Source organism: Peromyscus californicus, unplaced genomic scaffold (genome assembly GCF_007827085.1).
Source record: "Peromyscus californicus insignis strain IS unplaced genomic scaffold, ASM782708v3 Scaffold_5__1_contigs__length_169319896, whole genome shotgun sequence".
Classification (NCBI taxonomy): domain Eukaryota; kingdom Metazoa; phylum Chordata; class Mammalia; order Rodentia; family Cricetidae; genus Peromyscus; species Peromyscus californicus.
In genome coordinates, this window is record NW_026294573.1 from 23,901,088 (window position 1) to 23,914,167 (window position 13,080).

At 42.1% G+C, this 13,080-nt stretch overlaps 1 protein-coding gene across 25 annotated transcripts in view; it reads right to left on the bottom strand.

Annotated features, from left to right (window-relative positions):
* The window catches only part of Pum1 (pumilio RNA binding family member 1), a 127,599-nt gene that overhangs the window by 54,422 nt on the left and 60,097 nt on the right, over positions 1 to 13,080 (bottom strand). For 17 of the 25 annotated variants that reach the window (XM_052715361.1, XM_052715373.1, XM_052715372.1 and 14 more), the window contains 2 exons: positions 5,130 to 5,296; positions 2,796 to 3,066 (listed from right to left, as the gene is read on the bottom strand). The exons of the other annotated variants lie outside the window; for them this stretch is intronic. In XM_052715361.1, the coding sequence (XP_052571321.1) occupies positions 2,796 to 3,066; positions 5,130 to 5,296 (438 nt within the window). The remainder of the gene's footprint in view (positions 1 to 2,795; positions 3,067 to 5,129; positions 5,297 to 13,080) is intronic. 25 annotated transcript variants of the gene reach the window in all.

Here is a 13,080-nt window from a genome sequence, read left to right on the forward strand (position 1 = left end):
GAGAGGAAAGAACCTCAATTGAGAAAATGTTCCCATGAGATCAGGCTCTAAAGCATTTTCATTATTAGTGACTGATGTGGTAGGATCCAGCCCATTGTCAGTGGGGCCTTCCCTGGTCTGGTGGTCCTGAGTTCTATAAGAAAGCTCCATAAGGAACAAGCCAGTAAGCAACACCCCTCTATAGTCTATGCATCAGCTCCTGACTCCAAGTTCCTGTCCTAGCTTCCTTCAGTGATAGAGTGCAATGTGGAAGTGTAAGCCAAATAACTTTCCTTCCCAACTTGCTTTTGATTATAGTGTTTCATCATAGCAATAACAACACTAAGAAATGGGATAAAACAATCATGTCCACATCACATTCTGTGCACACAGCAATACCCCTACACTGCAAAAACTAAGATATCTATGAAAAGCCGTAACTCAACAGGTTCCAAAGTGCAAATCTGTTTAAATTAGCCAGTGGAAAAGCCACCCAAGACATTGTACATCTGCACAACTGTTATCTCTGATACATACAAAAGTTCATTTGTGTTTAAATCCTAATAATTAGCGAGTTCCCAAACTCCTGGTAAAGTGAAACCACAGACTAATAAACCAAAAGACCATAACTCCTTGACTATGAAGTAAAGAACATTTAAATGAAAGAGAATCAAATTTTTGTTAGCAAAACACTGGAGACAAACTCTTCTTAAATAAAAAGGGTTCAATTAAAACAGAAAATGAAAACAAGGAGTCAGTAAGGACCAAAAAGAAGAGAAAAAGAACACAGAGACAATTTGTATGGAGCTGGACATAGCTACTGGGAGCTACAGAGAGAACCATGTCCAATTACACTTTTCTTTCTATGGAAAAAAAGAGTTTGCTAATTAAATCTCATGGCTCAGCCCTATGCATCTGTATAGCACAGGCTCCATTACCAGTTACTACCAAAAGCAACAAAAACTTAACAGCCATAAATACACACAGCATACTTCAAAGGGATTTCTTTTGGTAAACTTCCTAAGGTTACCTACTTATCTACCAATCAAAATCCATCTGGTGTAAGTTAAATGACAAAAACGTTGCAGTCTCTCACTTAAAATCTGTATTGGCATCCCAGTCCAAAACTAACAAGTTACACAAAGATACAGACTGGGGATTGTGAAGCTGCCTGCTCCTACTCGTAGCCGATTTCCTAATGAATTCGGTCCTACTGTGCCTTCAAAAATGGATGGCATAGTTTAGGAGCATGGTGGCTGAACACGGACTGAAGAGGTGATTTGATGTTAAAGACCACTGACTGTTCTTTAACTGACTCAATCTCAGCACCCATGTGGCAGCTCACAAACACCTCTAACTCCAGTCTCCTTTCCTCTTTTGGCACTGCATGCATAGTACACAGACATGCACACTCAAAAAACATCCACATACATAAAATAAAACAAAAAAATAAAATTAAAAAAAAAAAAAAAGAGGCTGAGAGACAAGAAGGTAAGTTCAAGGCCATCCTGGACCAGGCCAGCATTGGATTCATAGCAAAACACTGCCTCAAAAAAACGGAACTGTAAACTCACAAACAGAATTTTCTAGAAACCTGTAAATAGAAGAAGAGAGTTGAGCCTGGGGGAATGGCACAGTGGGTGAGAGCACTTACTGTGCAAGTGTGAGTTTGGATTCAAAGAATGCAACGGGATGGCTGAGCACCGTAACTCCAACACTGGAGTGGGGTGATTTAAAGGAGGGGGTGGGGTGGGGGGATAACTGGAGCTTTACTAGGCAAAGTGCTGAGTTTCAGACTCAGTGAGAGAGAGACCCTGTTTCAGGAAATGAGGCAAAGAAGAAAGCATCCATCATCTTCCTTTGGCCTCTGCAGGTGCATGCACAGACACACTCTGGCTCTCATGACAGACATGCATGCATGCTTGCGCGCGCACCAGCACCAAATAATAATTGTAGACCTTACAGAGTGTTTTACACGCTCAATTAGTCATATTCCAATTATTCTGAAAGGTATCTGTCTGTTATGTGTGTTATATAAACAAAAGACATGAATGATAAGAATGAGTTGGTATTATTATACTGACATAACGGACACGAGAGCTCACTATCTTATACATTTTCCTTTTTTGGGAGGAAGAGGATATGCACACTTGAGAAATGGGTACATGTGCCTCTGTGAACATGTGAATAATACTAAGGAGGTTCCCTAGTATTATTCACATGTGCTCTCCACCTTTTGTTTTTTTTTAAACCACCTTATTTTTTGATACAGGGTCTCACAATGAATCTGAAGCTCGTTGTTTTTGCTAGACTGTCAGGCTGGCTACCAAGCTCCAGGATATGCCTATCTCTGACCTCCACTACCAGGGTTACAGGCATGCACAGCTATGTCCAGCTCTTACAAGAGTATTGGAGATTTGGGCTTGGATCATCTTGCTTTCAAAGCAAGCATTCTTATCCACTGAGCCATCTCTCTAGCTCCTCGTTATTTTTAACACAAAATAAACCAGAAACAGCATACAACAGAAATCCTCCAAGTGTAATTTAGCATTTGAGAGGATGCTCATCCATTCCCCAGGGTGAGGAGAGACAAGCCAAGCACAATATATGTAGAGCAGGGTGCTTTCTCCCCAGCAACTTTGGCCTAAGAACCAGCTTCCTGAGTAGAAAGATGAGCTTTGTAAACTTATTTCATTGCTGGACCAAAAGTAGCTGGCTGATGGCATTCTAAAAGGATAACGCCTTTGCCCATCCAACCCCCCAATAATGTGCTGGCTAGAGAGGAAGGAGAAGGGTGACAAAGACACACACTGTACCTGTTGTTGAGAATTGTAGTCAAAAAGTCCCACAGTTGCTGCTGCTGAGTCCACAGGTACCTGCGTGCCTGAATAATCAAACTGCAGAGGCTCCATGCCCACATGTTCCATGGGGTCCAAGGGGACACTCTGGGACTCCATGTTGGAGAAATCCTCCACAGGCTTGGCACCATTGGTGCTGGTCAGCTGGGCTAAGCCCTCAGAACCATTCTGGTTTGGACCCAGAAGATCCACTTCATTAGCAGAGTTCTGGCAATTACCAGGGGTACGGCTAAACAGAGAAAGTAAAGGGCATTAAAGCTTATTTTGATCGGGGAGGGACACTACAGCAACCCCCAGTCGATGTCCTTGACATAGTTCATTAACAGTCCTGAAAGCTAGCTCTGAAAAATCACCAGAGATCTTTGACAGCGCTTACAGGGTTGTAGCCTCTAGAATAATTCTTCCAGTGTTTGCCTTCCCTCCTAGACACCTCTTGAACCTGTATCATCTGCTATTAACATATAATACCTTTACCATGGAATCTAGATTGCAGAAACAGAATAAGCTAAAAAACTGCATCCTGTGGCAGCCATGAAAACAAGTGTCAACTCAAACACATGGGTAAATAAATACACTCCTCCAGAGCAGTAGCTCCTCTTGAAACACAGAGCAAACTGCAAAGGTTGGTTCCGATGCCAGGCATAGTGGCACACACCTATGATCCCAGTATGATTTCAGTGCAAATTTCAAAGTCATGCTGGAGTGCACACAGACTTTGTTTCAAAATAAAGCAAAACACCCAAAGTTAGTTCCTAGAAGAAATCCAATTCTTAGAATGATTCTCATAAAAAGGTTTTCAGGTATTATTTATATTATTACCAGTGCTGAACACTACTCCCACCTGCCAAAGACATGGAAGAAGCAAATCGGTTCAAAAATGTGTAAAGCTTCATTACTGACCACAAGTTCCTACTCCAAAGACAATGCTAAACTTAAGCTAGTGTACATATGTTCCATCCTCCATGTCACCACACTCCAAAGAGCAAAGAGGGCACCAATGGTGATTGGGCCACGAGTTTAAATGAGAACTTTACTGGTTCTTGAGATACAGCACAGCCCTATGTTAAATGACTGTATCATCCAAACCCATTACAGGCACAGGAGAGCCGCCTATGCCTGCAGTCAATCCCTTCATCTCTACAAAGAGAACACAGCTGGTACAAGTCAAAAGCATTGTCATGTTCCTTCACATACACCACCACCTCAACCACCTCCTGCCACAGCCAGATATCACAAAGCACTGCGCCAGGGTGCTTGTGATACAAGGAGGTGAGGCCATCTGAACCAATCCCAAGAACACAGGTAAGCATTTATTGCCCTTTGCCTCAAATTTCAAAGACTCTAATTCTATATATGTTCAATATATACAAAATTAGGCTTTTAAACAACTGTACTTGTTCTGCAAATGATGCAAAATACATCTTTTATACTAGTGGGTATTAGGAGGGTGTAAAATGCATGTTTGTATGTGCATTCAAATAAACACCCATTTGCTTTAGACTGGCATTAAATTATTTGTATGTGTATCACTCAACAAAGGTTTTTATAGACTTTTTGAGATTACATACCATAACTAAAGCTTGTCTACTTAAACAAGAATGGCTGCCAACTGTGGAAGACAACTGTATAATACTATGTATGCTCTATTACAGGGTAAAATCTGCAACTCAGGCATGAGCAGAGATGGGATAAGAGGTATCCATGGGACGGATGATTATGAACAAACCATTCGCTGGGCGTGGCAGTATACATTTGAAATCCCAGCACTCAGAGGCCAAGGCAGGAAGACTGCAAGTTCAAAGTCAGCCTGGGTTACATAGTGAGCCCCTCTTACTTTGCACCTGAACTTCTATTTCTTCAACCTGAAGTAACTGATGCCTGGCCTACCTTCATGGAATGGAACTGAACACAAATGACATGGGAGAAGGCGCACAAGTTCTCAGGTATTTCTCCCTCCAAAGTGAGAGGGGACACTAGTGTATAGTGGTGTGGTAGAAACTTAGGCAAGTTCCAAAACACCTACATCGAAGTTTGAGTATTCTACTAAAATCTCCTCTGTGGAATAACTCTGCGAACCCAGCTCCATACAAATGCAATTCTACCATTTGGGCAAAGCATCAAACATGGTCAGCTCTTAGAAAATTCCACCTTACCAGTTAGTTTACACCTCTATGGCATCATCTATACTAGATCCATTTTTTTTTATTTTAAAGAAACAGGAAGGAAGGGACTAAAATAAAAACAAAAACCCACAGCCCACATCCAGAAATCAGAAGTGTAAAATATACAAACCTAAAATCTTTGACGTCTGCATCAATCCCATTCTGCACTGGTAAACCATTGGTCTTGTCCATCACATCACCCTCCTCCTTCAAATCTCCTAGCTTATCTCCATCAAACGTACCCTTGTTCTTCTTTTCACCTTTGTCGTTTTCATCACTGTCTGCATCCCTTGGGCCCTGTTTAAAAAATAGCTTCAGCTTCACTACTCGTCATCAACTAATTGTGGACACCCACTGTGGACACCAGACTACACTACATGCTAACGAAAACAAGACTGTGCCCACTTCTGACATTACAGTCTAGTTTACAAACAACACGGAAGCTGCAACACTGCAGAATTTTTTGCCAAATGGGGGAAGACAGACAAACAGGTATGTTACAGAACTGAGAACATCTTATCATACCATGTACTCCCCCTCTGCCCAACCCCCTCTTCTGTCCAAAGCCCAGTTAAAACTGTGTAACTCTCAACTTCTCAACTCTCAAATCTGTCTAGCATGACTCTTACAGGGATAGCATTAAGCCTGTTCAAAAAAAAAAAAAAAATTCATGACTTCCACTACCCTATATAAACCCCTCCTTTACTTCTAAATATGAAACAATGTGGGCTGAAACCATTCTAACTCGATTAGTCTCGACCTGAAGTGGGGATATAAACCTTGCTAACTCGCACTACCACCCCAGTTCCACCCTCTGTTGCACCAAATCTTAAACATTCTTGTATTTTGTTTGTCTGTTTGGTTTGGATCTGTGTTTGTTTGTTTGATTTTTGAGTCAGGTTCTTGCTGTCCCTTGCTAGCTTGGAACACACTACATACAAAGCTCAGGTTGGCCTGCATTTTTGGCAACTCTCTTGCCTCAGCCTTCTAAATGCTGAGATTACAAGTGTGCACCAGATACCCAGCCAACATTGACTTTTTAAAAAAGATGGTTCAAAATAAATTAAATCTTTCTTTTCAGAAGCATACGCTAAAAATTCATCTTCCATTACCTACATATTTCAATGCAAATTAGTTTTAATGATATAATTGGGGGAATTTTATACAAGAGAATTTACTTCTGAAATGTTCCACACTTGCAAACACCTACTGTGATGGATGGGGGTACCAGATATATTCAGGTCCTGCCTTTTAAAGAAATGTAAATGTACCTCTTCTTACTAGCATCCAGCATAAGTCTTAGATATAGGAGAGGGGAAAATGCTTTGACTCCCAAAAGGAAAGCAACTATTTGTGGACTTGACATGGTGGAAAGCTTTGCAGACCCTGACACTGCAGGGAACTAATTAATTTCACTTTTATAAAATGAGAGGAGCAATCTTGCTATTCCCACCACTGCTTTATGGAGTAAACAAGTACACACTGCTCAAAATCAAGTTCCTGGTACAAGGCAAGCCGAGTGGACAAAAGACAAGCACTTCTACATCAAACATCCGATCACCAGCTACACTCCAGTGGAACTTAATGGAGCACAGAGTAGCAGACAGCTGTGAGCAGACTGAGAAAGGTGGCAGGTTGCAAAGAGTTCAGAAGTCATTTGACCAGAAACTACAATGCAGGAGTCTGACAGTCTCAGACCGGAGGACACTATTTCAGAGCTCGTTTCCCTTTCAAAGTCATTCTCTGTTCAATACACACAGAAGAAGAAAGCCTTTGTGGATATGAAAATGGAAACACGTGTGACTAGGACCCACCGCATAGCCTCAAGTGGCATCAAGATAGTAAAGCACAACAGTGGCCACAGCGGGATGGGCCTTGAAGACTGCACCTCTAACAACATGCAGCTTAGGAACACAGAAGCACTGAAGGAGCACCCTGAGACCTCAATGCAAATATGGGAAGACAAGGCTCTGAAGGCCAAGAGTACCTGCACAATAACCAGAAACAGCAGCTATCTCCACAGTGCAGAGAAGTACAAAAGGAAAGTTTTCATTTTTATAGCTACAGCTATAAAGATGAATACACTGTCTGGCAGAAGCTCAATAAATATGACCAAGAAGTGTTTTAGTGGTAAGGGTCAAAACCTCCTATGAAACCAAAATGCCAAAATAAGAAACTTCATCTTGTCTTTATCATCATTAAGACAGTCTAGATGGTGACAATATCATTGCAATGGCAAGAAGAAACCATTAATGTCAACAACGGTCAGTAAGTATCACACCAAGAATCTCTACAAGCCTATAAATCAAACCTGCAGCTCGAAGAGGAACCGTTCAGCTCTAGTATCTCCCAAGGGGTTCAAAAGCCTTGTCATAAAACTGCACAGAACTAGGAGAAAGGAGCACCAGAAAGGCCATCCTCCAGCAGCAAGGCCTGGTGGAGACTTACTCAGTGGCGGCTCACGGTGCAGCGTTCTCACTCAGTAGCAACCTTCACAAGGGCTTCCTGCAAACCTGCTCAGCCTATCTATTTCCTCACTGGCTTATACTGAAAACACAGCCAATAACAATTTCATACTTAATTTCACAGCCAAGGGCTATATTTTCAAAATATTCCCTGAGGTGGACTAATTTGCACCAATCCTGTAAAATCCATTCCTACAATTTGCTGCCTGCCTTTCTCCCCATATCAAAACATCAAATACTTGGCAGAGCACTGGCAACTCTTTCTACTAGACAGTAAGGGACCTGACGGATGTTCCTACCTGTTGATTTTCATGGTGTGTTTCCACTTACAGAAACTATGGAAAACATTTCGAACTTCAGCACTTGTGTATGTATAGACCTATATATACATGCACAAATCCAGTTTACTTCAAGATAAAAAAGCTCATTAAAGCCGGGCAGTGGTGGCGCACGCCTTTAATCCCAGCACTCGGGAGGCAGAGCCAGGCGGATCTCTGTGAGTTCGAGGCCAGCCTGGGCTACCAAGTGAGTTCCAGGAAAAGGCGCAAAGCTACACAGAGAAACCCTGTCTCGAAAAACCAAAAAAAAAAAAAAAAAAAAAAAAAAAAAGCTCATTAAGGCCGGGCGGTGGTGGCGCACGCCTTTAATCCCAGCACTCGGGAGGCAGAGCCAGGTGGATCTCTGTGAGTTCGAGGCCAGCCTGGGCTACCAAGTGAGTCCCAGGAAAGGCGCAAAGCTACACAGAGAAACCCTGTCTCGAAAAACCAAAAAAAAAAAAAAAAAAAAAAGCTCATTAAATAAACAATGACACACAACAAAAATAGCTGGCGATCAAGTCTGCCTTATGCCAAGATCACATCAACGGCTACCTAAAGACAGTACTGGGTTCAAGATCATAAAAAACGTTTCTTCCGGCCAGGCGGCAGTGGCACACACCTTTGATCCCAGCACTTGGGAGGCAGAGCCACAGGATCTCTGTGAGTTCAAGGTCAGCCTGGTCTATATAATGAGTCCCAGAACTGCCAGGGTTCCAAAAAAAAGACCTGTCTCAAAACAAACAAAGTCAGGTGGTGGTGGCACACACCTTTAATCCCAACACTCAGGAGGCAGAGCCACAGGATCTCTGTGAGTTCAAAGTCAGCCTGGTCTACAGAGCAAGGTCCGGGACAGGCACCAAAACTACACAGAGAACCCTGCCTTGAAAAACCAAAAGAAAAGGAAAGGAGAGAGGAGAGAGGGGAGGGGAGGGGAGGGGAGGGGAGGGGAGGGGAGGGGAGGGGAGGGGAGGGGAGGGAAATTTTTTTTTTCACCAGGCGATAGTGGTGCACGCATTTAATCCCAGCACTTGGGAGGCAGACCCAGGCGGATCTCTGTGAGTTCAAGGCCAGCCTGGTCTACAGAGCGAGTTCCAGGAAAGGCACCAAAGCTACACAGAGAAACCCTGTCTCGAAAAACCAAAAGTGAGAGGCTAGCTGGGTGGGAGAGTCAAATTTGTAATCCCAGCACAGAGGTGATAAAACAGGAGGATGACCATGAATACAGAAGCACTGAGGCTTCACAGTGAGTTCCAGACCAGCCTGTGTGCTACTGGACACTGTCCTTTATTAAAAAAGAAGAGGAAGAAGGAAAGAAAGGAAGGAAGAAAACAGCTTATGAAGAGTCTAACACAGAAAAGTAGAGCTGGAAACATGGCTCAGCAGTAATGAGCACTAGCTGTTCTTACAAAGGACCTGGGTTCAATTCCAGCACCTGCAAGGCAGGTCAAAACAGTTCCTAGGAATCCGACGCCCTCTTCTGGCCTCCAGGTGTATTGCATGCATATGTTGTACAGATAAATGTGCAGGCAAATCACCCATATGCATAAAATTAAAATAGGGGAAAAAATTTAAAAAGGAGTATAAAAGTGTTAATTTTTGTCACCTTTGTGGTTTTTTAATAATATATAAGGTGAAATATCTGCAGTTATGAGGTCTTTCAGAAAATATTGGCACAGGTGCACTGAATCTATTCTGTGTTCTCTATCTGCCAACACATACTGGCCATAGGACTTTGGTCATTTAATCTCTGAGTCTTAGCTTTCTTATCTATAAAACAGGGATAATCTTGTTCAATAGTTATGAACAGCAGTGAAATGCTTCGATGTTTAAGAATGTTATTTTATATACATGTAAAAATACAGCAGAGCAGATGCATATAACACTATATAGGATGCCAGAATTGGAAACACTACCAAATACAAGCACGTAACTGATATGGTCCTCCCAGAGCAGTCATTTAAAAGTGGTTCTATAGTCCAGGTTGATGACCATAATCTCAAAATTTAAAGGTGCCTGGGGTCCATCCACACACATTCTGATTTAGTTGGTCTGAAAATGCTCCTAAAAGCTCTCTTAAGTACCAACACTTCAGAAACAACATAATTAAGATTCAACAGAAAAATTAAAAAGACAAGGTAAGTTTGTACTCTCGGTTTGTTTTGTCCTGTCACTTAATACACAACAATGCTAATTAAAAAAAAAAAAAGAAAGAAAGAAACCCTAAGAGCTGAATGAATGCAAAAATGCATGAATGCATGTATGAATGACAAAACAAGCGAGGAACACTGGAATCTTTCTTAACATGGGTTTCTTTAAAGTGATGATAACCCTAAACAGTAATGCTCAAAAACAAACACTAGTATAGTAGTGTAGACAACACACGAGCACTCAGGCCCTATCAAATTCTCTACAGTGGGAACAAAAGGGTGCTGTGCTGAGAGACAGCAGAACACCACAGTGGTGGAAGAACGTCCCCCACTGCTAGCTACCACAGAGCCAGGACACAAGCAGACATTGGTAAGAACCACGAAGCACAGCAGTGGCCTGTGCACTGCCTGCTTAGCCTCCTCTGGAGAACTATAAAGGAGGATATGTCCAAACATCTCTCTTGTTCCCAAAGAACTCAGAAACAGAAATCCTCTCACTGCGGGGTTCTCAGAACAAAATTTCCCATGGTGGAAGGTCCATTCAGTGAGATCAGAGACTCCTCCATCTGTACCAAATAAGCAGTAGTTTGTGCCTACTTGTAGAAGAACAAGATGGTGCTGACTAGACTAAGTCTTGTACATACTTGTTTCCCAAAAGACACCCCCAAGCTTTTTAATTATTTATTTAATGTGCATTGGTGGTTTGCCTGTATGTATGTCTGTGTGAGGGTGTTATATCCTCTGGAACTGGAGTTACAGACAGTTGTGAGCTGTCATATGGATGCTGGGAATTGAACCTGGTCCTCTGGAAGAGCAGTTAGTGTTCTCAACCACTGAGCCATCTCTCCAGTTCCCAACCCAATTTTTTTAAATTAAAATTTTTCAAAGTACAATAGGTAGCACCTCTGATAGAAACAGACTTTCACTATCAGGAAAATAAGTGTCTGCAGCTGCTAGCCTTGTGGAACAACTTGATGAGAACCCAACTCAAAAGCCAACACAGAGCAAAAGCCAAAGCAGGCGAAACTGAAATGAAAACAAAGCTTGAACCGAGGACCCCTACTTTGCCTCTGAGCCTTATTTTCTGCATCTATCAATTAATGGTCCATAAGAGTTGTTCCAAGGATTAAATAAGGTAATCCTTAAAATTAAAATTCTTCAAAAAAAAAAATCAACTTCTTTTTCTAAAATTAGTACAAAAAAATGCAGCAACTACATTTCATTGACTGAGACACTATCGTGCACTGCAGCACTGAAAAAGGACATGACAATGGTTCGAGTATGACATGGACCCATTTGAAATATGCACTGATTTCAGACAGAACAAGATGAAAAAAGTGCATTGTGAAGGAAAACCTGCCCAGGCACCGTGGTCCTGACCACCCAATTCCTACTGTGCAGAAAGGTGAGAGGAGCAGGCACCTACTATGATATCCAAGAGGAAAAAAGAAACCTTTCAGGCAAAAAATGTTCCATTTTATTAAAAACAGTTTTGTTTGCTTTGTAAGTTTGACATTGTAGACTACAGCATGTGGTTTCAGTTGTGGAGCTAGTCAAAAACTCAAGGCGCTCTATCCTAATGATATAATCTTCCAAGGAGATTCTAACAGTGTCTCAGCTTTACTATACATGTGAAGGGGGGGGGGGGGGGTGCGGCCACACGACGCTTATTAAAAATGCAGGTATGGTGGCACATTCCTGAAAGCCTACCACTCAGGATACTGAGGCAGGAAGACTGTGGGCTTGAGGCCAGCCTGTGTTATGCAGTGACACCTTGTCCCCAAAACAACAAAAGCAGGTTTCCGTTCAGGAAGCCTAGGGTAGGGCCTAGGATCCTAAGCCCATGGATGATGCTAATATTATTGATGCACACTAACTAAATATTAACATACTTTGTTACATTATTATTGAGATTTCCTTGAATGTTAATTATCCCTGTAATACAGATGAAGAATTCAGTTGAGACTCAAAGCCCTGGTTTCTATATGTAATACAATATCCCAAGTTTCACAAAATCAATTATAGTATACTAGCCTCTCAAGCCAAATTGTTGTGACCCAGATGAAAAGCTCCAAGTACGCATTCTCCAGGTCAGAAAGCAGGAGCCTGACACACGTTGTGAAGAGCCTCCAGCATCTCTGCGGTTCATCTGAGTAGTTGTCACTAACCCAATGTGTGCAGTGGATAAACTACACGGTAGGTAGCACTCTGTTCTTAATAACTAGACTTCAACCTCCTTGAAGAAAATAAGGAAACCAACAACAGAGTCCTTAGATAGGCAATGTCACCCATAGGCTTTCAAAATGAGTCACTCCTGTGATTTTATAACTACTTCTGAATCCAGAAAATAGGGAAAGAACTAACGTATTCCAGGAACAAATAAAATAAAAGCTAAAAAGGACTGAGACTTGACTCATGGATTCAAGTTTTTCTCATTATTCCAAAATCTGCAACCCTAAAAGCTGGGGACACACATGTTCGTGCTAGCTAGCATCCACAGTAAATGAGAGCACAATGCAGTTATCAGTCTTCTGCTGAACCTCAAAGGAAGTTTGGGAGTTTATTTGCAGCAGGTTCTGGGGTAGCCCTGGCTGGCCTGGAACTCACTATATAGACCAGGCTGGCCTCAAACTCACAGGATCCTTTGGCTTCTCTCTAGTATGCGCCACCATGCCCTGCCTCCTAAAAGTGCTCCTTATCTCAGAAACAAAAACTACTAAATTAAGAGCATTTGCAGCACCAAAATCAACTCAAGAAGCACAGAGAAGGGAAGGCAAAGAGCTAAATCCTTTTATGCAAGCTGTGATGAGGAAATCTCATGAAAATGGAAAACTACTGCACAGTTGAGAATGTTCTCCTTGTGGGCCACCTTCTCTTGAAAAGTTAACATCTTGACTGCCAGCTGTCATATCTGAGAAGTACTTCTATGTACTTGCTGGGAGTTCTATATACTCACTATGCCACAAATGATACTGGCCACTTAGCTAGCGCTAAACCAAACCCCCTAGCTGCTCTGACTAGGAGGTAGATGTTCTGTAGACAATTCCCCTAGATACAGATGGCCTACTGTCCTTGCTCAAGACTTTTGAAATACTTTTGTTTTGAAGAAAGAATGGGACACCAACCTTTTTCAAGATGTCAGATGCATATCC